We start from the raw sequence: 27,090 nt of genomic DNA, 5'->3' as shown, positions 1-27,090 counted from the left end.
TTTTTGTTATTTAGCACTATAAATTTTTTTGCACAGGTGGAAATACATGAAAACTCAGGCAGATTTAGAAAGCTCAGTTTCTACCGAAAAAAACAATGTATAGTTTTCCTAGGTAAACTATAGGTTTCCCCTCAGAAAATGCCCCTAAAGTGAGAGAGCACAAAATGCTTAAAAACGGCTGGCATTTCGCGTAACCAAAATGTGAAATTCTGCTGGCACTTAAAGGGTTAAGCCTGTTGGAGGTAAATGGAACATTGTCTAATTGGACCAGTGTTGTTAGTGGAGTACCTTAGGGGTTCTATTCTTGGACCTTTGATTTTTAATATGTTCAAAACTGTCTTTGAGGTGCCGTTGTAAATACTCTGGATTTTTTTCTGATACAAAATTGTGCATTTCCATAATGTTTTGCAGAAACTAACTAAATTGGAGAACTGGGCAGCAAACTGGCAAATGAGGTTCATTGGTCAAAGTAAATACACTGACAGATATTTATATACTCTGCATACACTGTTTTCATATGATTTAAGTGGCTTTATGAGCCACATAAACTGTGTAGTTTTATAATTCTTTATCATATAACCTGATGCTACAGGGCTGATTATTAAATTCTAGGGATGCACCGAATCCAGGATTCAGCCTTTTTAAGCAGGATTTGGATTAGGCCGAATCCTCCTGCCCGGCCGAACCGAATTGGCATATGTAAATTAGGGTCAGGGAGGGAAAGCACATGGGTTTTTCTCACAAAACAAGGAAGTAAAAAATGTTTTCCCCTTCCCACCCATATGCAAATTAGAATTCGTTTCAGTATTCGGACGAATCTTTCACAAAGGATTCTGGGGTTCGGCTGAATCCAAAAAAGTGGATTCGTTGCATCCCTATTAAATTCTGATGCCAATTGTGCTGGTTTCTGAGCTGCCATGTACCAATAATCTGATTTATTTACTAATCAGCCTTATATAGTGACATTTATATTCTGTATATTCAGTATCTTTTCGCTAAGCTCAGTAACTGACAGCAGCACAGAACATGTGCAGTGAATCAGCAGAAAAGAAGATGGTGAACTACTGGGGCATCTTTGGAGACACAGATCTTTACTGCTAAATTGCTATGGTTGCCTTGGGCTGGTACAGAAGCCCAAAACATAATGTACAACATTTATGTCCTACTTGTTTAATTAAACTTAGTTTTCCTATAACAACACTATGGGGGAATTCACAAAAGCGTCATTTAAATGATGTTTCAACATATACACAGAAGTAATTTCCGCTGGTTTTCTAACCATCCCAACTAGGGTTGCCAACTTCTGTGCGGGGGAACTCCCGGCAGGGGGTGGGCCATGACGTGTTGGGGACGGGACTGTGATGTAATGGTGGCGTGTCCGTGTTGCCACGGGGGCATGCCGCAATGTCAAGGGCATGACCAGGAAATTGGCCAATCGTCATTGTCAATCCTAGGAAATCCTGCCCGCTTTTCCTAATTTTGAAAACTGAGCAGGCAGTTTTGTCAAAACCGGACAGGTGGCAACCCTAATCCCAACATGTAAGAATCTCAAAATGGCCATGGCTGAACATTTGTCAATAAGGACAGTTTTTTGAATTCTCCATATTAACATATGGCTGCCCCCATGGCTACACAGCAGTTTGTTTATATAAAATATATTTGTGTTTATGAAGCAAATATGCCAGTTTTACCAGTGCAGGTTAACAGTACAATATACTGTTATTCTATTAAAATACTTTTATTTTTGATGTTACTGTTTCTTTAACTTGATCTCAGAAGAGATAAAGGGTCCTTAAACATGAAGCCTATGATTAAGGAAGTTGTTCCTGAATTCTTTAGGTTTATCTTATCAGCAGCCCGCAGCAATAAATCTTTTTACCAGAAGTGCCGTCCAGTTGTCTATACTGGGATCCTTAAACATGAACCCCAATAAATCTGCAAGGGACAAAGAAGGGGCTAATGGCCCATGAGCCAAAGTGTTAGTCAGCCCCCAAAAGATTTTGTTGCAGGGGAGTCTGGCTCTGTTATGTAATGCTGCTGAGTATCATTTGTGCCGGCTGGTGACAAATCTAGCTGCAGGCAAAGGGAATTTTGACTGCCAGGGCTTCCCTAGGGGATTTCATGAGTTATATTCCTGCCTGGGCCATGCGTTGTATTGCTATGCAATGAGTGGCACATTGTCAAATGTTGTCTAATATCCAAAAACAGCAATTTCAGCATGCCTAAAATCACCTGAAGCAGGGTTTTCTTTCAGGAGAAAAAGGAGTATCCTTATTTGGTGACCTCATTACTTTTTTTTCTGAATTGTCTGTTAAACACTCCTGTCAGGCAACTACAAGCTTGATTAAGCTTTAATGTTATTTTATAAACATTTTGGATTAGCAAAGGACTCCCTTTTTCTGTACTGTGCACTATTTACAGACAGGGGCGCCATCAAGGGAATACAGGGATTCATGGATTTAGCAAGTGATAGGATCCTTAGTCATTGGTAGTGTAGTAGGTTCAACACTCAGGGGCAGATTCACTAAGGGTCGAATTTCGAAGTTAAAAATACTTCGAAATTCGACCCTCGAATTGAAATCCTTCGACTTCGAATATCGAAGTCGAAGGATTTAGCGCTAATCCTGCGATCGAAGGATTTTTCGTTCGATCGAACGATTAAATCCTTAGAATCGAACGATTCGAAGGATTTTAATCCAACGATCGAAGGAAAATCCTTCGATCAAAAAAAGGTTAGCAAGCCTATGGGGACCTTCCCCATAACATTGACTTCGGTAGGTTTTATCTGCCGAAGTAGGGGGTCGAAGTTTTTTTTAAAGGGAAAGTACTTCGACTATCGAATGGTCGAATAGTCGAACGATTTTTACTTCGAATCGTTCGATTTCGTTCGAATTCGAACAAATTTAACCAATTCGATGGTCGAAGTACCCAAAAAATACTTCGAAATTCGAATTTTTTTCATTCGAATCCTTCACTCGAAGTTAGTGAATCTGCCCCTCAGGGCAGATTCACTAACAGGGCAGTCGAACGATTTTTACTTCGAAACGTTCGATTTCGTTCGAATTCGAACGAATTTAACCAATTCGATGGTCGAAGTACCCAAAAAATACTTCGAAATTCGAATTTTTTTCATTCGAATCCTTCACTCGAAGTTAGTGAATCTGCCCCTCAGAGTCGGGTACCGCCAGACAAAACTTTCACAAATTGTCGATAAGGGTACCCTGGAGAACTAATTGCTTATAAAACGGTTATCCTTATATTGAAATATACATGACATGTTTCGGATTCAAGATCCTTCCTCAGGTGCTTTTATGATATAAGCACCCGAGGAAGGATCTTGATTCCTGAACATGTCATGTATATTTCAATAAAAGAATACAGGGGTTCTGCAGTCAGGGAAGCCCATTGTAGAGGGGTCCTCCAAGATGCAGGAAAGCACAATTCCTTTGTTGTAAAAGGTGGGCTTGTGGGAATGGGTGACAATTCGGTTAATAATAGGAGGCCTGCTAATGGAGTAGTACTGGGTCCTTTCATTATCCATTGCAACCTTTTTAGATAGTTCGTATGTTCTCTCTGCGTATCTGCCTTTGACACAAGCAAACTAAAGTTCGTAGTTAGTTCTCTTCCATTCCTAACACTTCCGTGCACTTATCACATGATACTCTGTTACCAGGAAGTTGGTTCAACGCAAATAAACGCATAGGGCAAATAAAGAGGCGTGGTAATATCCGTTCTATGCTATTGGTTAGGTTAAGCCAATCAGGTCGTAAAATCAGCAGGCCTGTTCCACGTGATTAATAGTGTTGTTTTTTATTGGTTGCCTTACGGCTTGCTGACGTAACTCGTTCTGACAAGGAAGTTTTGACGGCCAGACCAGAAGAGAAAAATAAACATTTTAGAGATTGCTGTGGGAGAACTGTAACCCGGCCATGTTTCGGGGACTCGGAAGCTGGCTGGGGTTGGACCCTCAGTTGGAAACACAAAAGGCAGCAGAGCAGGAAACAGAAAAGGAGGAAGAGGAGACTAGCAACGCCGAACAAGGAGACAGGGAAAAGTTGGAAAGCCCTGGGAAAGATGCGCAGTCTCAGCAAGAAGCAAATGAGCCAGAGGAGGCGCTAATAAAACAGGCCAAAGGCTTCGGTAGTGAGTGTCACGCTCTCACGTTGTTTTTATGGCCCGAGGTTTTCAGTAGCAGTTGTATAATGCAGCTCTCACTCCCGGCAGAGGCCCATGTCCCAGCCCAGCAGATATGTAGGGACCCTCAAACTGTGCTCTGTCCCTGTTACATTGTAGCAAATGGTAACTAGGCACGTGATGTTAGGAGGGAGATCATGATCTTGTAAGTAACATGGAATCAAGTCTCAGCCCCTCATTAAACCCTGTTATATATACTGTTTTGCATAATAAAAGCCCTATGAATTCCAAGGAACATTCCAATATATATTGATTAGGCATCTCTGTGTAAATATAAGAGTTACTGAATGCAGCATCTGTCTTTTCCTTTCTGTTCTCTGCCCCTGTGGTTCTGATGCTTAAAAACAATGAAGCGATTTGAATAACAGAAGTGTGCAAGGCATTATGGGAAGCTGAGTTTGGGCTGGAGAAGAGCTCACTATTGCTAAATCCTTCCCAGAGGCAGAACAGGGTAAACAATACTGTTTTCAATAGGAGTGACATTTACATATAACTGTATAACCGTTAAATTTCATTAGGTAAATTTGTATTTTTTGGTTTATATTCTTTACACAATGCATACTTATGAAAGTAGTAGGGATGCACAAATCCACTATTTTGGATTTGGGCGAACCCCCGAATCCTTTGCGAAAGAATCGTCCGAATCCGAATTTGCATATGCAAATTAGGAGTGGGAAGGGAAAAACATTTTTTACCTACTTGTTTTGGGACAATCAGTCACGCAATTTCCCTCTCCGCCCCGTCCCGCTGGATTCAGTTCGGCTGGGCAGAACGATTTGGGATCTACATTTTGGAAACCCAGAAAGATTGAGAAGCCACAGTATCCTGTTTAAACACGTAATTGTTCACCATTGACCAATGTTTTTGCTTGATTATAAATCTGTTCTTCTTTCTTGTAAAGGTTATCTTCTGAACTTTGCTTCCGTTGCTTCAAAAAAGATATCTGAATCTGTAGTTGAAACGGCTCAAACTATCAAGAAATCCGTGGAGGAAGGAAAAATCGACGGTATAATTGATAAGGTGATTTCCCCACGCCTTGGACAACCTCTAAACTCTTTTTATTTATTTTTTTTCTACAAGAAATAATAAAAAGGGGCAGCAGATTATAAATGAAAAATTTATATCACACATATTTTATATTAAGATGAACAGACTTTATGTGGGGGCTATTTGTCAAATGTAATTTAAAGTCTGTGGGGTATTACGTAAATGTTAAATTAAACTAGCTGTTGTTTATGGCTCTACCTAACAGCTGGCAGTTATTTATGTCTGTTTTTTTAGTTAATAATCTGGAATATTGATTTGGTTAAAGTTAATTTAAATTAGTGATACTTGTATCGAAAGGGGCATCTGAAGTTTGCTGTAGTTTAGCAGTTTGCTTTTTACAATCATTTGTATTATTGTAGCATGCTCCATTAAAATGAATCCATTATGACATTTATGCAGTATTAACATTTTAACATGTCTCTTAATAGACGATCATTGGTGATTTTCAAAAGGAGCAGGAAAAATTTGTACAAGAGAAGAGCTTCAAAAAGTCAGGTCAGTGATACCATTTTATTTTTTACAAGGGGGAAAAATACTGAGTATACCAAAAACATGTTAAACCACTGTATTATGCATTTTATATTAAAGTGCAAGAAAGGTGCAGTTAACTGGGGATGCCGATTTACTAGACGCCCCCAGTGAATTCAGTGGATTACTTTTTACCTTGGGTCAGTGCATTATTTACAGAATAATAGTGCTGGCATTTACTGCTTTCTTAGGAATCCCTAATGGCTGCCCCAGACCTGCAAATGTACAGTGTGATAAAATTGGAAATTGGCACATGCTTCGTATAGTAAAATAGGAAATATTACTACACCATAAAAATTGTGACAGTGTCCCTTTAAATAGTTAAAATAGTCCATCCCTTTACAGTGGTGCATGAAAGTTTGTTAACCCTTTAAAAATTTCTATATTTTTATATGAAGGGGGATCATTTTTTTTTTTTTACAATAAATACATGACTAAATATGATAACTTGTGTTTTCTAGGTTTTCTTCATCTACTTTTAGGACTTGTTTGAAAAGCAGGTGATGTTTTAGGTCACAGTCATAAAAAAATATTGAAAAAGAGTTCACAAACTTTCAAGCACCACTGTAAATAGTAGTTGAGTGGAAGCTTTAGTTATTCATTTACTGCATGTAAACTACATGGAAATTGTAAATGCGGTTGCTTTCCTAAAATATAGAGAGAGCGCTCCAACACATTATCCAGCATAAGCTACATGTTTTGCAGTTATAGCCTTTCTCCTAGTTAAAGGCTGCAGCTAATTATTTGTTCTGATATTCAATTTTATTAGAAGCTGCAGTTGCTCCTTGGGTTGGTTATAATGAAGAGGAAACCATTCAACAACAAATACTGGCCCTGTCTGCAGTAAGTCAATATTTAAAACTAAGAAGTTTCAACCTTATTCTCTCCATATATGCAAGTTACTTGCCCTGGGCACCTGTATAATACTTTCTAAATTCTCTGAATAATATGTTGGCAATGTTTAATTATATTATAGCAATAATAACAAACACATTCATATCTTTTTTTTTTTTTTTTTTTTTTTAAAGGACAGACGCAATTTCTTAAGAGATCCTCCAGCTGGAGTACATTTTAACTTTGACTTTGAGCAGATGTTCCCCATTGCCCTTGTAATGTTACAGGAAGATGAGCTACTTAATCGAATGAGATTTGATCTTGTTCCAAAACTGTAAGTCAGTCTGTATTACTAGTTGTGGTTATGCCCCAATGCAACTTTGCTAATATCGAACAAAATCTTTTTAAAGGATAATTATTGAGACAAAAGTTTATAGAAGTAGGATGTTGAACTTTACCGAAAACGTCCACACTCCCTAATAAATAAATCTATAAGTCCCATATTTTAAATAGAGAATTAAGTTGTTAGAATTCAGATATTGCCAGAGCAAGTTGTATTAAAATTGAATGCAATTTGGTCTCTTTATGCTATATTGTGTTGGAGATTTGTCTTGCAGAACAAGAGAAATTTAAGTTTGACATAAATTGAGTGGGGCACTCTCTTCAAGGAGTTTGTGTGTTCTTCGTATTCTTGTGTAGGTTATTTTTGGGTCCTCCGGTTTCCTCCTAAACTCTAAAAATGTACAGGCGGTTTAATTGGCTCCTGGTAAAATTGTCTATAGTTTGTGTAACTGTGATAGGGACCCTGTGTTGTAGATGTAAGGACCTTCGTTGTAGGCTTCACTGAGACAGGTACTAATGTAAATATTGTTACATAGCTGAAAAAAAACAATTCCCAGCATCCATATATATATATACACAAACACCCATACAGACTTATCTTGCATAAGCTATATATAACAATATCTATACTAACTATAGATTTTAGTATCACAATAGGTTTGGATATTATGGATATTTGGAAATCATTCAAGCCACTATTAAAGCCATCACAACATCACCCGGCAGTGCATTCCACAACCTCACTGTCCTGACTGTGAAGAACCCCCTACACTGCTTCAAATGAAAGTTCTTTTCTTCTAGTCTGAAGGGGTGGTCTCTGGTGCGGTGATCCTCTAAAGATTGCTAGCTATCTACCAATGCTCCAATCCTCTCATGGGGGCCATCCCCACAATTCGAAAACAACTGCCTTAGAAAGTTTATTCATTAAACAGCAAGATTCATCAGCTGTCTTTTGTTATTTCAGTGTAAAGGAAGATGTGTTCTGGAGGAACTACTTTTATCGTGTTTCTTTGATTAAACAGTCAGCACAATTAACAGCCCTGGCAGCACAGCAGCAAGCAGCAGGACAAATTGATAAGCTTAATGGCAGGCAAGATGGCGGTGACTTAGAAGGTACTGTATTAGAAAATATGGGCTAAAAGACTTGCTTATGCTTTCACAGGACTTTTTTTTCCCCTTTATATTCAAACCCCTTTTTGAGGGTCCAACATCAAGTCAGCTTCCATGAGTATCTTAGAACACAAATGCATTCTCCCCATCTCCCACCCTAACTGGCATTCAAGCTGTGCCTCCAGCCACTAGCAAAACAGTTTAGGACCTGCTGGCATATGGAGGTTTGCCTGCTATGGAATTTATCTAGTCGTGTACCCTGTGCTACAACACTAACCCCCATATCTAATAAAAGGCACTAAGTTTGCCTAGGAGCAGTAACCATAGCAATCAATAAAATGTTTGCTTTTAAACAGGTGACTGGTATATTCTACCTGCTGATTGGTTGCTATGGGTTACTGCTCCTGGGAAAGCTAACACTGTCATCAACCCCACAGTGCAGTTACTTGGGCCAGGAACCATTATGGTTCCTGTTGGGGTCTTTAGTTAAAAGACTCGGGTGGTATTTTCACTCTCTTTTAATTTGATGTTATGTTAGTGAGCACTTGCACTTGCTATTCTTATAAATTTTTCCATATGATGCAAAGAATATTTGCAAAAGTAGATAAAGATAAGTAGTAATGATTTTTTCTTTGCATGTCTTGTATGTATTTTCCACAGCTGCATAACTTTGCTGTACATATTCTTTATTCCAATATAGAAACTGTAAGACCAAAGACTCCACCAGTGACTATCAAGTCCCCACATAAAAATTCAGAGGTAATTATTCATATGCGCTTGCAGTGTTCCTGGGCCTCATCAATCTGCGCATCCCTTAGTGCACATATAGTCTTGAGAGATATATATATATATATATATATATATATATATATATATATATATATATGTACAAACTGGAGTGGAGCGGAGTCCCTGTCTCGGACTTAGTCCATATCCTGGACAAAATATATATCAAAACAAAAAAGTCCAGACCAATATAGTGAATAAAGGAAAACTGCTTCATCTGAAACTCTGAGAAAAAAAAAATATGTCAACTAACGTACTGAGGCTGCAGGGAATGCGGGTTCAAGTTGAGAATCTCTGCTGAAGAGAATGTTGTACTTCAATCTGTTCTGTTATGATTTGGGCACTGGTCCAATCTCTTCTAGGAAGAAGAGGAGATTTCTACAAGCCCAGGAGTGTCCGAGTTTGTGAGTGATGCTTTTGATGCAAGTAACCTAAACCAAGAAGATTTCAGGAAAGAAATGGAACAGCTTATTCTTGACAAAAAAGAAGAGGTTGATAAAGCAGAAGGTGATTTGCTCATTCCCTTTTTATAATGAATAAAGCACAGGAATATGCTGTTGTGGAGCTTTCACTTTAGTGATTCCACTGTACTAATTATTGGATGCTGGGAGCTATAGTTACATTTCATCTATACCTACTCACGTTTATTCAGATTTATGAACAAGCTGCACCAGTTGCCAGTAGCAGCCGATTGACCGTTAGGGGCTGAATGATCAAATTATCAATGAATGGATTCACAGCAGTTATGAATTTTCAAAATGGACAGGATCGTTCTTAACATGGACGTATTTATCCAACCTGATGCCTATGGCTATTTTGTCAGAAAGTGTTTAAGGGGCAGATTTATCAACGGTCGAATTTCAAATTCATGGGAGTTTTTAAAACTCCCATTAACTCCCATGAACTCGAAATTCAACCAATCGAAATTGATTTAAAAAAAAAAAATAGAATTTTCTAAACTCAGGTGAATAGGATCGACCTGAAAACTCACATCAAATTCTAGTTTTAAAAACTCAATTCAAATCTTTAATTCGAAAAAAACAAAAACTTGGATGTCAGGAAGGCTGCAAAAAACTTCAGATTGATGCCTTAGATGAAAAAACAGCAATTCGGCGGGTTTTAGGTGGCAAATAGTCGAATTCGAGTGCCAGAGAATGATAAATGTCAAAAATCGAATTCAAAGTTTTCAAAAAATCTAATTTTAACAATTCCCTAGTCAAATTTGACAGTTTTAGCTGTAAAAAAAACCTCGAAAATTCGAATTTTCAATTCGACCTTTGATAAATCTGCCCCTAACTGTTGTAAGCAGTCAAAATGGCTGATTTATTGTATGATAGAGCTCTGCAGCATTACCAGCGCTGTCTGATTTCTAGCTCCACTTATTTTCCATAGCCATAAATAAATAGCTACATCTAAAACTGGTCTTATGGGGTTATGTAATAAAAGGTGCAAAGTTTGCTAGCTATAGTAACAAAGTATCAGCCGGTAACATTTGCTGGTCACCTGTTTAAAAGGAAAGGCCCAATTGGTTTCGATGGGTTACTACATCTGGGCAAATGTTCTGCCTTTTGTTACACTGTCTTATATAATTTATACTGTGGGATAATCTTTTATATATTCACACCTTAATTTTGAAACGTCTGCTTTCAATTTCTTATCTGAGTTAAAGCATTGGAGCTATGTGGCCCTGCACTGATGTAATATAGCACCTTAGTTCAGCCCAGTTACACATTCTTTCATTAGATGGTTGTAACATTATGTTTTGTGTTCTTTTTTTAGAAGAAACAGAGGACTGGATAAAGGAGTTACAGGATGTGGTTCAAGAATATGAGGTGGTCACAGACTCTGACAAAATAAAGGATGACAATTGGGACAAAGAGATTGAGGAACTCCTACAAGAGGACTAACACAATGCTGTTCAGATGGACTGTGTCTATACAGATGGACTGTGTCTATACTATTCTCATTCTACTCTAGTCATTCCTTCAGGCTCTGCAAACCACAGAATAAGATCATGGCTGTTGGGACTACAGTTTTAGAACTAGCGGTGGAATTAAATGCTATTAACCTGAAGCTCTGGGAAGCCTTGTCTGTTCTTGTTGCTGAACTGTAATAATCTTGTTTAGAAAGCACTTCATAACGTAACAACACAGAGGTCTTATTCCTTTATACGGGATGTGGACTACAGTAGAGCTGACATATAATGCATGTTTTCATTTCCAGCCATATCTATGTAAAGTAAGTTCTACAGTTTCAGAAAGGCAACTGACGGTTTAGTTATTCATACGAATAAATAAAAGCTAAAAGTCCAAGTATCTTCAGAGGTGTGTGGTGCCAAATTATGGAACACAACTTATTGTTCACTGTTCAGAAAAGGAGCATTTGTTTTCCGTTTTGATATATACAAAATGATTCAGGCCTGTTTCTACGTGATTGAAAAGTAAATTGTATCCTGTCTGGATTTGTTTTCTGGTGTTTTTTTTGGCCGTATTTTTGGTTTTCCTTGCCCTTAAGAACATTTTTACCTGATTTTAATCAATTAAGATTTAAGAACCAAGCCTGGTATAGTGTGTATACTCCAGTTTGGTTTGAAACTGTTTATACAGCTGAATAAATAATTTATGGTACTTTGTGTGTGTTCTTTTTTTAAGTTAAAAGTGCTCTGAACAATTCCTAAATCATGTTCAGCAAAATTATATATTGGGAACACTGTACATTCTATTCACAACATGAAGAACAATCTATCAAATTTGTGTTATTCCTTTACAGAAAGAAGAAAAGGGAATATTGGGCTGTTCCAAAAAAATAGCAGTGTCTGCATTCTTCTTTACAAACTCAAAGATTCACTGTATCAACTGAAAACTGATTTTGCTTTTCTTTGAATCACTGAACTAATATTTAGTTGTATAAGCAGTGTTTCTGAGAACTGCTGCACATCTGTGTTGTATGGAGTCCACCAACTTCTGGCACCTGGTACATTTCACAATTCTTCAGCATTTCTTGGTTTTGCCGCAGAAACAGCATTTTTGATCTGACCCCACAGGTTTTCTATTGGATTAAGTTCCAGGGATTGGGTTGGTCACTCCATAATGTCAATCTTGCTGGAACCAAGATGCCAGTCAATGTTTTCTTTGGCAAATTCTTCAGCACAAATTTTTTTCAACAATGGGACTTTGCTGGGGCTTCTTGCCCATAGCTTGGCTTTACATAGGCGTCTTCTAATTGTAACATTACTCACAGGTAACTTTACACCTTCTTTGATCTTCTTGGAGCTGATCATTGGCAGAGTCTTTGCCATTTTGGCTATTCTTTCTATTCAAATGGCAGTTTTCTGTTTTCTTCCACGTTTTTTTTAAAGCATTTGAGTGATTGATCAGGTCAGTGATGTCAGACTGCTGTTATTCTTAAATCAACTGTGTATGTGTGTAGTTAAACAAATAAAACAAAAATTATTTCATTTGGTATTGTATTCAATAACATATCTGCATGTGGCAAAAGTAAGTGCATTGTGCTCTCAACGTTTTTTATGACCCCCTTGTACAGCAATAACTGCAACTAAAGGTTTTCGGTATCTGTTGATCAATCCTGCAAGTCGACTTGGAGGAGTTTTAGCCCATTCCTACATACAGATTAGCTTCAACTCTTGCATGTTGGTGAGTTTCTTCACATGAACTTCTTTCCACAACATTTCAATTGGATTAAGGTCAAGACTTTGACTTGGCCATTCCAGAACATTCACTTTATTCTTCTTTAGGATCGTTGTCTTGCTGCATGACCCACTGTCTCTTGAGAGTCAGTTCACAGACAGATGTCTTGACATTTTCCTTTAGATTTCTCTGGTATAGTTCAGAATTTATTGTTCCATTAATGATGGCAAGCTGTCCAGGCTCAGATGCAGCAAAACAGGTCCAGACCAGAACACTCCCACCACCATGTTTCACAGATGGGATAAGGTTCTTATGCTGGAATTAGGGTTGCCACCTTTTCGGGGGAAAAATACCGGCCTTCTTATATATTTATCATTTTTCCCTATTAATAACATTGGGATCAACCATTATTTTTACCTGCCAGGCCGGTAAAATACTGGCCAGGTGGTAACCCTAGCTGGAATGAAGTGTTTATCTTTCTCCAAATGTAACGCTTCTCATTTAAGCCAAAAAGTTCTGTTTTGGTTTTACCCACACTCACAGACATTTTGTGAAATATGTTTGCTTTAATACAGATTCATCTGGGAGGATTGTGAGAAAAGCAGTGCAAACCAGGGCCCAGTGTACCACAATAGGAATAGGTCTTCCTGCTGAAGGGGTGCGGTTTGATGAATTGGAGGCATGGCCGACCTTGAATATAGAGTCCCACAATTCCCGCTGGTAACCCTAGATGCTAATGTAAATGTATATATCATACATTTAACTGATGTGAATGATCTTCTCTACATTATATAGTGAATAAAGTACCCCCTATTGTAAAATATAAGGATATTATAAGTTCCATGACCATTTAAAAGCACGAGGCTAAAGGTCAAGTATTTTTATGCAGGTCATGGAACTCCGAGGCGACTTCTAAAATCCTCATATTTTGCAGCTGGGCATACTTTATTTATTATAATACACACGTTTAAGTGAACCATGTGACAGAAATGACATCCCTAAGCTCCGATTATAACCAATGACATCACTAAGCACCGTTTATAATTTGATATAATTTACAGGATATTCATGGCTCTTGTGTATTATTAGTGAATTATGCACAAGTACAATCATGTTTGCATTTGTTCAGTATATGTAATCTGCTATTGTGGCAGATTTGACCCCAATCACAAAAGGTAATTTCATCAAAATGTGGTCTTTGCACTTCCATATTGTTGCTCTCAGCACCACTCAGTCCTTTCTGTGTTCTGTTCTAAATCAAGTCCTGCTGCTCCTATTGACAGAAAATAACTGACTGACCAGGCAGTAGCCCAAGGGTTCTCTTCATGCCCAGTGTCGTACTTCTGTGCAATTGTGTCTGACTTACAATTTAATTCATGTTCAATTGCGTTGAGCATCGCATAATTGTGTAAAGAGCAAGGGGAAAAAAAACATGGCGGTTGCGCTCAAAATGGCACTTTGCTAACTGTGCTTGCAGATGCAAATTATCTCTTATATCATTTAGTGGTCCTTATTAAGAAGTGTTTTCTGTAATCGGTAGAAACATAGGGGCAGCTTTACTAAAGGGCAAAGTGGCTAACGCTAGTATCAGTTCGCTAGCCTTACTGCCTGCAGGGACATCGCCAATTTACTAACAGGTGCAAGCACCAATTCGCTAGCGAAAGAGACAGGCAATAGCGGTCATTCGCACTCTATTGCCAGGTGATAATTCGCTCTGGCGAATGGACATTACACTGCAAATTCACTAAAATGCGTATTTTAATGAACATTACTGACTTGCCTTCGCCAACTCAGACCAGACAAGTGCATTGGAATGCATAGATCTTCCTCAATCTTCTGTTACTTACATCATATTCTGTGAGTGGAAAATGCATCAAAGTTCAAAAAACACTGGCGACTTTTCCTTTTATCAGAGTGATAGGCTGTAAAAGTCATTAAAACATTTTTATTTTCTAACATATGGAACACTAACTATACAGTGGGCTCATGTGTAGGGCATTATATTAACTCTAATGTCTTTATTAAGATTCCCTGGACATGTGTAATAAACAGTGTAAATGTAATGTATTTGCTGCAACATATAAAGACATCCATAAAACGTTAAATTTCCCGACATATGCAAATGAATCTAAGCGCAAGATCTCTACCGAATTTTCGCTTGGCAGAAATTAACGCAATCGCATCTTCGCTTTGAAATGCTTGCATTAGCGAAGTACCACTAGCGAAAAGTCACCAGCGTTTGGTGCCCAATATGAAACTCCGCATGTTAGTGAATTGGAGTTGTCTGAGTGAATTTTCGTCTGGCGAAGTGTTGCGCTGGGTACAAAGTGGACGCTGGCGAATTTTCGCTGGTTAGTAAATCTGCCCTATATAATTAGGTGTTCCCAGCCTAGGGTGCTGTCAATGTTACACATACTGTATGTATCCAGTATCTGGCCTCTGACTGACTGTATTAATAAAAGAGTTGTTTAGTGTGAAACTGGTGTAAAGCTGTTATAAAATAATAGTAATCATTTCACCAATATTTGAAAAGTTTTAGGCAATTTATTCTTGTGCCATCAAAAACGTATTTGTATTTGTTACATAATTGATGTAAATATTTTGTACTGTATAAACACATTTCTAACACAAGGACAAAATGTCTTGCTAACATCACAAATAATATACTGTCCCCTATTTGCCTTTATTGGTTGCCTTTAGTTTTGACAAAATGAGTGAAAATGTCAGATTCATATTTTGCTCATTATAAATCTATAAGTAAATCGTCCTGTTTATCTTGTAGCCACGTTTGAATCATTTGTGCAATTAAGTTCAGATATTGGCAAAACGATTCCCCTCGGCACAATCCTTTCCCCCCCACTTTAAATGGTGGTTCATATTTAAAAATAACTTATAGTATGTTATAGAATGGCCATTTCTTAGCAACATTTTCATTTGGTCTTCATTATTTTTTAATTATTTGCATTTTCTGACTCTTTCCAGCTTTCAAATGGGGGTCACTGACCCCATCTCACAAACAAATGCTCTGTAGGGCTACATATTTATTGTTATTGCTACTTTTTATTACTCATCTTTCTGTACAGACTCTCTCCTACTCATATTCCTATCTCTTATTCAAATAAATACATGGTTGCTAGGGGAATTTAGGGTAACTGCAAACTGGAGAGCTGCTGAATAAAAAGCTAAAAAACAAATGATAAAAAATGAAAATCAGCTGCAAATTGTCTCAGAATATCACTCTCTATGTTATATTAAAAGTTAACTAAAGGAGAACTAAACCCTAAAAATGAATATGGATAAAAATGCCATATTGTATAAACTGAATGTATTGCACCAGCCTAAAGTTTCAGCTTCTCAATAGCAGCAATGATCCAGGACTTCAAACTTGTCACAGGGGGTCACCATCTTGGAAAGTGTCTGTGACACTCACATGCTCAGTGGGCTTTAAGCAGCCATTGAGAAGCTAAACTTAGGGGTCACTGCAAATAATCGAGCAGAAAATGAGGCTGGCCTGTAATATAAGCTGATGCTACAGGGCTGATTATTAAATTCTGATGCAAGTTGCACTGGTTTCTGTGCTGCCATGTCATAATTATCTGTATTAATTACTAACCAGCCTTATAGTGTGACATTTATATTCTATGTGTACTGTATATTGTGAGTTGGTCTCTAAACTCAGTAAGTGACAGCAGCACAGAGCATGTGCAATGAATCAGCAGAAAAGAATATGGGGAGCTACTGGGGCATCTTTGGACAAACAGATCTTTACTGCTAAAGGATTGTGGTTGCCTTGGGCTGGTACAGAAGCACAAAACATAATGTACAACATTTCTAGCTACTTCTTTAGTTGTGTGCTTCAGGTATCTCAGCAGCTGCTTTGTACAACAGAGCCATTCATTCTGATTATATACATATATATATGTTTAATTGCAGGTTTTACAGAATTTTGGCAGTTCAAGGTGCTATTCCCTAATAAAATATTTACTTAGTATTGCCAGCACAGCATTATTTACTGCTACGAATGCATTACATGTATAGCTACAATTCCAGCAAGTACTTTTTTTCTTTATCGTCTACATTTGAGAAAACGGTCAAAGAATTGTGCGCAGCTTCGAGATCATGCAGAATCTGGAACAACTGGGAGGCGTTGTCTTTTAACTGAGGCTCTGCAAACAACAAACAAATATAGATATGAAAGTGGCTGAGTGCAATGTGACATAAACATACTTTTATGTTGCTAAGATGACATTATATTTATAATTATAAGTTCTCCAGCGCAAACATGGAAACCATTTAGTAAAGTCCCCACACGAAAATGTCACTCTCCTCCTGCCGGAGCTGCAAATTGTGACATTCTCAGGGGATGTGGCAGTAATAACAGAAAACGACATTCCTTCCTGCATCTAGCACTTAATCACTACATACACAAAGGGGGTTATTTATCAAAGTCCGAATTTATCTCCATATTTTCTGCTACAAACTCTGATCAAATCCGCTCATGTTTTTTACACTTATTTATTATTACATTTTCCCGAAAATTTGCTTTGAGATTTTCACCATTTTTTCCATATTTTTATCCGATGTTAATGATTTTTCTGGATTTTTCACCCGAAAACTCTGATTTTTGCTCGAAAACTTCGGGGTATTGCGCGAAACCCAGCACACATCAAAAAATCATTGGGACTTCTCCCACTGACTTATATGCAACCTCAACTGGTCTGAGATGCCGCATTTTCTGATTCAGACTTTTCCATCCTCGGGGTTTAATAAATTCCGAAAAATTCGTTATTTATTTTAAAAGTCATATTTTATTTTAAAAAAATATTTTTTCTGTGATTTTTGCATTTGGAATTTAGTAAATAACCCCCAAAGTGTGGTATACAAAATGCTCATTTGCCTATTTCAGTTCATACTGGCGATATGTGTTAATGTATCAGCTGTGTCTACATTAGTGTACAAGATACAAAGCACAGCTTACACTGGCACAATGGAGCCCTGTACCCAACAACTGCCTCAATTATTTATAATATAATATACAGTGATTCTTTGCATATTACTCCTATAAGTGCTCATTATTGTACCACTTTAGTCACACGTACAAAAAGCCACATTTGCAGACAGTTTATATGGACCAGAACAACACGAATTGTCTCCAATGCAAGATTTTTCACATGATTGTAACTGGAAATGCACCCACATTGAAACTAGAGAGCTGGTTCATACCAATCAATAAGATATATTATCATAGATGCCTTTTACTCAATATTATTTAAATGCATAATTTTTTCTATTTTAATTTTTCCAAGAAAAATGGCATTTATGTCATATACATTAAAAGTAAACACATACCTGAATGTAGAATAGGTGTCTCTTTGTTGGCCTGCTCTGCCCATTGCACGTATTTCTCCCTTTAAACAAAACAGAAAAAGTATATACTTAGATTAGTGGAAATGAAATGAACATGTGTAACGAGTTGTGAGTACCAAGAGACTAAAGTTTGGAGATTTTTACCACAGCAGTTAACTGAGGGGTTATACGAATCACCTTGGTTCAAGGAGAACTAAAGCTTAACAAAGAAGTAAGGTAGACAAGTAAGGTAGAAACGCTTTACATGTTTTGTGCTTCTACAGTATATCAGCCCAAGGCAACCACAGCCCTTTAGCAGGAAAGATCTGTACCTCCAAAGATGCCCCTGTAGCTCCCCATATTCTTTTTACTGATCCTCTGCGCTGCTGCCAGTTACTGAGCTTAGGGACTGACACAATATACTGTATATATAGAATATAAAAGTTAAGGCTATTAGAAATGAATTCAGATAATGTTTGCATCAGCAAATGACAGACAATTCTCACATTTTGCTTGATGATTTGCAATGACCCCTAAGTTTAGCTTCTCTACAGCTTCTCAGAGCCCACTGAGCATGTGAGTGTCACTGACACTCCTAAGTAAATATTGCCATTTTACATCTCTTGCCTTGAATTATCATTTGTGATAGTCTCTGTGCTGCCTCAGAGATCACCTGAGCAGAAATACAACTCTAAGGGGGTTATTTATTAAGGTCCGAATATCCAAACCTCGAATAATTCGTGGTTTTCGGAGGAAAATAAAAACTAAGATTTTTTCGTGATTTATTAAAGTCCGATGGTCTAAAAACTCTGAATCTGAAACCCGGGCATCTAAAAGCTGTCGAGGTCCTGTATAAGTCAATGGGGAAGGTCCCAGTGTCTACGCTGATGTCTGTACCTATTTCAGATTTTGTAGTTTCTGCGCAAAAAACTCCGAAAACATACGATTTTTCCGTCAATTTATGAGTATTTTGTGCAGAAACCACGAAATTCTGAGTATTCGGGCAAAGCTCTGAAGTTTTCCTGACCCTATTTTTTCTGGCTTTTTTCTTCATAAATAAGGTCCATTTGGCCAATCGGAGTTGCTCGGATTTCTAACTTAGAAATACTCAGATAAATTCAGACCTTGATAAATAACCCCCTAACTGTAACAGGAAGAAGCGTGGAAGCAAAAGACAGAACACTGTCTGTTCATTGGCTCATGTGACCTAACATGTATGGTTTGTTTGTGTGCACTGTGAACCCTAGGATCCCAGGGGGGCAGCCCTTATTTTTTAAAATGGCAATTTTCTATTAATGATTACCCAATGGCACATACTACTAAAAAAGTAAAAGGGTAAGTGCAAAATGCTAAACTGAACATAAACTTGTGCATGCATTACAAATAGTGTCAATAAACTGCACACAATTGCAAAGTACAGGGCATAACTTACATTAGGAAACCCTAGAATGAATAGTTGTCTTGAGCTACCATAATGCCAGGATGCTTTATAGTGACAACTTGCGAGTGATTCAGAAAAGCATCCATAAAATAGTCTTGTTGAATTACACAAAAGATTCAGTGCACTTTTGCAATTTACATAATTTTTTTTCTAGATTTCAAGATATTTGCAATTCTTATAGTGCTAATATACTGAAATTATCGATACATAAGGAATAACATGCATTTGTAACTAGTCTAGTAACACATAACAATGATCCAGCATGTAGTAGAGTCCTGTAGTGGGTCGGGTACCCGCGGGTTGCGGGTAGAATTTCCGGGTGTGGGAATAGACGCAGGTCTGCGATTCTGCGGGTTTGTGTGTCGCGGGTCGATATATCGATTTTTACTCCTTTTTTCTGATCACGCCTACTTCCAATGATGTCACTTCCGGTTTACAATGTCAGCACTTCCTGACTCTTGATGGTCAGCGGGTCGTGGGTCCTGGTTATGTATAAGGTACTTGCAGATCGGGTAGCGGGTCCAAGCGGGTAAGAATGCGGGTTGCGGGTCCGAGTTGCAGATTGCGGGTACGGGTTCCAAAAAATGGACCCGCGCATGTAGCATATATATGGCCCAGAAAAAAAATTGGAATTGGCTGCTTGAGTGACTAGACCTGGACAAACTTGGTTCCTTTATCTACATTACCCTGATGATGTTTATTTTTAATTTTTTTTATAAAAGCTACTAACTTCATCAATTCTCTCACTCCAAGTAGATGTCTGAAAATAAGCTGAGCCTCTAAGTCAGGATCCAAAAGATCATTCCATTCTTGCAAAGTGACTTCATGGCGGGTTTTGTCACAGCCAGCTCCTGTTCAATAGAATATAAAGTCTTATAAAATTCAGCATTTTGTATTCGGGTTCTGTTGCAAACCATAACATAACATAATAACAGCAATGAAACAACTGTGTTGCTTGCAAAGATGGAAAGTAAAATGGTACCTTTTGGCCTAACACACTTTGAATTAAAGGGATTAGAATGAACTGCTGCCAAACAGAATATCAACAAAAATGGAGAAAATTAGTTGCAGGTAAAAGGCTGCAAAATAACCCATAACAACCAGTCAGGAATTTGTCAATATTGGTCGACTATAATTACAACAATGAAATTTAGGCGCTATAGGTTTATTATTATTTTGGTATTACTGTACCTTTAACATTATTGCAATTACTGAAAGCTGGTGGGTTTGGGTTACTCCATAGATCTATTTTACATATTCAGGGTGAAGACTTTGTGGCTGTAGGCCACCAGAACAATTCTATAAAAAACACAGCACAAAAGAATGGACTTGGATAATATAAACAGTCCTGCCTGTTGGGTTGGAAAACCTGGTTTCATTAACATGGGTATCATATTGGAATAACAGTACAACTGCAACACAAATATAGCTTTGACCATTCTCTGGGTGCAACTACAAACATATGATATGGATACCATATGGAATCTGCACAAAGCAACAATCATCTAACATTTCTTTCTTTTTGTTTTGTATCCTGGTTTCTTTAATGCCTCCAAGAAGTGAAATCTCAGTTCTTTACATTTACTGCAATACCTGCTTTGTCCTTTTGGTGGCAGCAACTCCATTTATCTCCTTTAAACACACCGGGATGGTAAGAACACAGCATTTCAGTATTGTTGACACACACTTTCCTTAATGCTGACAACCACTGATTTAGTTCATTGACACACTACAATCGATAACAAGAAAAAAACAAACATTTTTTAGGAAGGTCAAATATCAATAAATTTAAAAATACATTACTGTCACCCATCATATAAGCTACTAACCATAATGTGCACAAAGTTGTCTTTCTGCCACAGTTTATTCCAATTTATTTTACCATATTTCCGTTACTAGTTGTATTGTCAAAATAAAAATGTAGTTGTTTGCAGTAGAGAATTTAGACCTATAGAACAAGGTGCAGTAACCCACAGCAACCAATAAGACGTTTGCATTATACACTTCACCATTAAATGCTGCCTGCTGATTGGTTGCTATTGGTAATAATACTCATGTACACACTTTGCAAAATGTTTTACTTTATTATCAACCTAGTGTTTAGTGATAGACTCCCATTTTCACAATGTCAAATACAGAGCAGTTCTGGCCCATATCTGCATCTGCTTCACAGTTAATTTGATGCAAATGATTGATACTGTACAACAACACCTACCTCCACTGAGGTCTACTAAGAAGCATTTATAAAACTGTGTAATAGAGTGACAAAATACAAACTATGTCACTGCTTTAATGCCATGCCAAATCACACTATTCATGGCAGAAATTCTACTGGCCTTCGTCACATATAACTGAACCAAACGAGTGTGCCAATTAACCCTGAACAAACCAATTAATTAAATAGGTGGAAGGAGGGTTGTAGGAGCTTTTTATATTTTGATTGATGAATGTGATTTTGTTTTAAACCTGTGCACCTAACCAATGAATTAATTATTTGTTTTATATCATTATTGTTCTTAATTATTGTTAAAGGAGAAGGAAAGGCTAAAATTAAGTAAGCTTTATCGGAAAGGTCTATATAAATACACCAGTAAACCCTCAAAGTAATGCTGCTCCTCAATCCTCAAAAGAAACACAACATTTCTTTCCTTCTATTGTGTACATATGGGCTTCTGTGTTAGACTTTCTGTTTTCAGCCTTAACTTCCAGGGCTAGGGCTTGAGCATGCTCAGTTTGCTCCTCTCCCCCTCTCTTTCCCCCCTCTCTCCCCCCCTCCCTGCTGTAATCTGAGCCCAGAGCTATAAATTAGCAGGGAAAAACTCAGTCAGGAAGTGATGTAACACCAAGTTAATATGGCAGCGGCTGTCCCAATCAAACAGAGAGAACTTCTAGAGCTGTTTACTCAGGTATGTTAAAGCATTCTTCAGAAAAATAGTCTTATAGCGTGCACTATTGTGGCTAATCTATTTGCAATAAAATGCTTCAGTGACTTTCCTTCTCCTTTAAGCATGGATTTTATATGCATTTACCTATGGGATTTGTGATGATTTGTACCATGCTCTCACATAATTTAGGTAGCACAATTTTGCATGGATTACTTGCAGTGTTTCTGAAACAAAGATCTAACTTATCAGTACCTTACACTGCAAATATAAAGCCCCCAGGTTCTCTGTTTCATCTGTGTAGATGATCTGCATTACATTGGAATTGCCAAAACACTTCTCTTCTACTTTTTCCAATGCTCGGATTCTTGAGAGCGGAATAAAGGAACTTTTCTAAAACAAATCAAAACTTTATGCATTGTAGGTAGAAACAGTGACCATTATTAGACCATATATTACATGAACATGAATGTTGTGCTTTGTCTGGTGGTGATGATCATAGCCCCGCCCACTGACATCACGTGTCTGCCCACTGACGTCACGGACCCGCCCCCGCCCGGTCTCAGCCAGACATAAAGGTGGCAACCCTAATGTAAGAGCTGCATAAAAGGCTGAAAAACTTATTTTAAAAAGTAACATTTTTAAAACAGATTTAAGGTCATATTTATCTTTTTAAATTATTTTTAGTTATCTACATACCCATGTTTAAACTCAGCAAAGCCAAATTAATTGAAGTGGCTGCCCCATATTCATGCACGGAAATAAACCACAAAGCATTCAGATTCATGTATATTGGGTCATGGCTCATAAACATGGCTTTGACAAGGGCTGGTATTTTATTATTATTATTACTATTATTATTATTATGCATTGCTGTTGTAAACTCATTAAAAATCTCAGCTGTCAATCAAATATTGTCTGCCCGTCCTCTATGCCTTAAGCATAGAGGCTGGGCAGACACTTACTTTCACTTTCCATTCATTACTTCCTAGATGTCACTGCTCTCCACACATTCCCCCAACTCTCTTCACCGTTTAAGTGTGTAGCCAGGACATGGGGATGGACATCAGGTCCCCCATCTGGTGCACAAACAAGATTCTGAGATGATACAAGGCTTGCCTTAATAACAGTGTCCACAAAATGGCTCCTGCCTGCTTGCTATAATTATGAGTTCCCAGACTGAAGGAAACAAAATTCAAATAATTTATTTATACAGTGTAATTAAAGTTAATTTTGCTTGACTAATGTGATAAAATAGGATTTGGAATATTTTTTTGGGGTGACGGGTCCCCTTTAAAGGAGATATACAATCTACATCATAAATACCATAATGTACCTTGGAATAGGAAGTTTTGGCAAAATTCAAGGCATCATGGGTTAAGGTGATAAAGAGTTTCTTAAAAGAAGAAGCCAGTAGGTATCCCTTGCCTTTAGTTTTGTAGATCATTAACTGGCCTTCCTTGACTGTAGGGCTTTGTAGATTTAGTGCTCTCTGTAGGTCTAATTCTGCAATAAAGAAGCTGTTAGATCAAAATATGAACAGACTGTAATCTGAGTACAGGTATGGGACCTGTTACCCAGAATGCTCGTGTCCTGGGGGTTTCTGTTATTTGGATCTTCATACTTGAAAATCAAGTAAACGTTAAATAAACCCAATAGGCTGGTTTTGCTTCCAGGATTAATCATATCTTAGTTTGGATCAAGTACTGTTTTATTATTAAATATTATATTAGGAAATCATTTGGATTTGGAACAATTTGGATTATTTGGATAAAATGGAGTCTATGGGAGACGGACTTTCTGTAATTCAGAGCTTTCTCGATAACGGGTTTACAGATAACGGATCCCATACCAGTACCATGAGTGCCTTATAGTCTTGTTTTGCAGGCATCGTAGACTTGTACACTCTATAAAGCTTGCATTACCAAATGTTTAATTTTGCAAAAACAATATCTAAATTGGAAAAGGGTGCAAAAAAGCAAGTAAAAAATAGCCCAAGAGCTGTGCACGCAACTATCAACTCCAGCGCTATATAGAAGCAGTTTTTTAAGTACAGAAAGGCCCATACAGCCCCCACCAGCCAAATAATAATAATAATGCACATTAGCTGAGTTTGCATACTGACTCACAAAAAGACTTGCATGAATCAATGGAACTTGCAGATGTAGTTTTGTTTTTTTACATATTGTTATTGAACATTGGAAACTCATTTTGACACGATTCAACTTTGATTCAGCTTAAGAACATATATTCAAACACAGCTCTTATTTTAGATGCATCATCATGTAACACACTATATTGATCACTACAGTGAAAAGACAGACATAAATGTACCTTCCTTCTCCTCAATATCAATTAGTTTAATTATAAACTCTTTCAGCTGCAAGACACCTTGCTGTATTGTCGGTTGCAGTGGAGCCATCCAGCTTTCCTTTGCTCGGCTCGCTGGAGCATCCATGTTTCCTACATTTTGAATAGCCTGAAACATATACATAGGGAAATGAATACAGCACCATCATTTTTATTATTAGAAAATTAATTCATAAAATGCCAAAATATTCAGCAGTGCTACACATAAGGGTACATAAAAACTGACATCTGGTCAAAATAATACAGTAGGTAATGTGGGCTAATGAGGGTTTACAGTCTAAAGGGTGGGGGTAAGTAGGATAATTAATTATGTAAATATAATTTTTTTAATAATTGACTACAAGTGAGATCACTTCAGCGTAGTGTATAAGGATTAGCCACAACCTATATATGTACAGTATATAAACAGATTGTCATTTTTCCAGGTTAGACTCCTGTTTCTTTCAGACAATGTCTACAAACAATTTCTTGTACCTTGGCTAGAAGAAGCAATGTGCGGCTTGTTCGTGCATCAGCATGCTTTTCTCTAAGGTGAAACAGTTTGGGAGACATTATGGCAGGAGAAAAGAAACGGAGGCACAGGAAACTGGTTACAGCAATGAACTTGACATTCTGAAATAAATAATAGAAAAAAACTGTTTAATGATAATCACTTTGATTAACCTTGTGATGTTTTTCTCCAAAGCCAACAGCTGTTGTACCAGTCTTTGGAAGTGCACCATGCCTATGCTATGTGCCAGAAGAATTGGAGGATTTTCCAAGTATGTTAGGGCTGCATTGTGATGCAATCTGAAGTTGCACATGACTGGTTGCTGTAAGAGGCACAACAGCCCTATGTCCTAAAACTAAACTAAAATAAGCAATGGAGTCATTGTTATACATATCACTTGTTGGCTTCTACTCAAATATAAACAGAACACTTCATAATACAGTATTATATATGTTATAGGTAGAAAAAAATCTATTTCACTGAAAGATGGGGTACTGATTTATTAGAAGAGAATGCAGGAGACAATAATTGAACAACTAAGGGCTATGACAAACACAGATGGGTTTGTTTTTAATCCCCAGTTCTCCATTACATAGTGTGGCATGTTACAGCTGTTGGGTGAATCCACATTCATGTTTTTAAGTGACACTTTGTATTTTTTTTCAATGCTTGTTTTCATGAAAATGTCTCATACAAAGTGCTACAGTAACAATGCTATAAGGCCATAGTTTACATAAAGTTTTCATTCTTAGGTACAAACCATGTGTTTATTTTCTGGAAAGCATTCTTCTACTCTCTTGTATAGTTGCCTAAATGTGGCACGTATTGTGGCAGGACACAACTTTACTGACTTTGTTATTGCGGTCAGGAGGTCTGTTAAATAAGACTGAAGGTACTGGGCGCTCTGCTGGATCAGGTCACTCTCCGTCTGGATCCTGTGCAAGCTGGAGCACCTAAGTAATATCAAGATTGTAGTAAATGCTTCATGGTGATTGATAAAAAAATGCAGCTCTAACTACACAAGCTCCAGTTGGCAAGTTCTGACAGAAAAGGATCTGAAGTAGTGTGAGATGGCGCCTGCCAACCCTGTGCCACAACTTTTTATTGCAACTTCATATATAAAGACAGGACTAGGTGGTGCGAAGAGGGAGGTTACAGGGCATAGGGTTTGGTTATCCTTTAACTCAGCTAAATGAATGATACACATAGCAAAAATACATGTTAAAGGAAAAACAATTGTATTGGCATAATTCAGTGTAGGGGGTGGGCATCAGTGTACTCTAGTAACTGTAAATTCTGAAGGACATTCAGTAAATGTATTTGTAAGGAGTGGGAAAATGTTATTGTAATCACTGTTGTTTTTGGTTTAGCCACCAGGTAGCATTATTCAGTAAGAGGAAGTCCCAGAAAGAGGTTATATAAGCTAGAGAGCAGGGCATGGGATGGCACATGATGCCAGGGATTCTGAGGCAGGCCACCTCAGAAGGGAAACAGTTAGGAGAAGTTAGGTGAGAGAGTGTTAGGAGAAGAGTTGTTGAAGCTCACTGCAGTCGGTGAGATTTAGTAGCAGGGTAGAGAGAGAGTTGAGGATCCACCGAGGAGGAATTGAGGGACCAGTGTCCTGTTAGTATTCGCCCAATTAGGAAACCAGAAAAAAAGAGGGACTAGGGTCCATAGGGCATAGTTTGCCTCGAATGCAAAGCTGATCCCTTTGCTGAAATCTGCAGTAAGGAGCAGTTACCCTGGAGGATAGTAGGTTAGGCAAGAGGCTGGTGTCCAGTGGCTTGGGAAGCCCTAACTGTCAAGAGGGTGTTTGAAGAGAATTTGAGTTCAATAATTGTGGTGCATCACTGGTGGCTGACAGTAAATTTGTTCTTAAGTTCATCGCAAATGAGAGTAGATCCCTGTTTATTTAGAGCTACAATATGGTTTTCATAAGTGAGTGTGGACCTCCTGCTGACTCAGAGCTACAGTGTGACAAGGGTTTTTCTAAGAAAAGGACCATAGTGCAAGATACTCTAAAATGTATTCCAATGGGAGCACAGGACACCATATAAAATATTTCACAAATTA

General features: G+C 37.8%; 2 protein-coding genes across 3 annotated transcripts in view; one reads left to right on the top strand and one right to left on the bottom strand.

The window, feature by feature from the left end:
* The first annotated feature begins 3,858 nt into the window (after nt 1-3,858).
* On the top strand, nt 3,859-11,468 carry syap1.S (synapse associated protein 1 S homeolog). The gene is given in 9 exon segments (NM_001087038.1): nt 3,859-4,143; nt 5,096-5,214; nt 5,670-5,736; nt 6,539-6,612; nt 6,798-6,937; nt 7,910-8,058; nt 8,756-8,814; nt 9,204-9,348; nt 10,621-11,468. Coding segments are annotated over 9 exon segments (1,095 nt in total). The 5' UTR covers nt 3,859-3,929; the 3' UTR covers nt 10,749-11,468.
* Nucleotides 11,469-16,263: 4,795 nt separating this feature from the next.
* The window catches only part of rasa4.S (RAS p21 protein activator 4 S homeolog), a 49,117-nt gene continuing 38,290 nt past the window's right edge, over nt 16,264-27,090 (bottom strand). Inside the window, exons 13-21 of one of the 2 annotated variants that reach the window (XM_018249639.2) lie at nt 25,778-25,970; nt 25,002-25,139; nt 24,492-24,636; nt 23,494-23,663; nt 22,413-22,550; nt 20,869-21,004; nt 20,006-20,126; nt 17,838-17,896; nt 16,264-16,654 (exon numbers count right to left, since the gene is read on the bottom strand). In XM_018249639.2, coding sequence (XP_018105128.1) covers nt 16,527-16,654; nt 17,838-17,896; nt 20,006-20,126; nt 20,869-21,004; nt 22,413-22,550; nt 23,494-23,663; nt 24,492-24,636; nt 25,002-25,139; nt 25,778-25,970 — 1,228 coding nt within the window. In that variant the 3' untranslated portion in view covers nt 16,264-16,526. Of the gene's footprint in view, nt 16,655-17,837; nt 17,897-20,005; nt 20,127-20,868; nt 21,005-22,412; nt 22,551-23,493; nt 23,664-24,491; nt 24,637-25,001; nt 25,140-25,777; nt 25,971-27,090 lie in introns of those variants that run through there. The other variant, XM_041584100.1, reaches the window with a different exon arrangement.

Source organism: Xenopus laevis, chromosome 2S (genome assembly GCF_017654675.1).
Source record: "Xenopus laevis strain J_2021 chromosome 2S, Xenopus_laevis_v10.1, whole genome shotgun sequence".
Classification (NCBI taxonomy): domain Eukaryota; kingdom Metazoa; phylum Chordata; class Amphibia; order Anura; family Pipidae; genus Xenopus; species Xenopus laevis.
The sequence above is the reverse complement of the archived record's forward strand: the minus strand, read 5'-3'. Positions and strand labels throughout refer to the sequence as shown.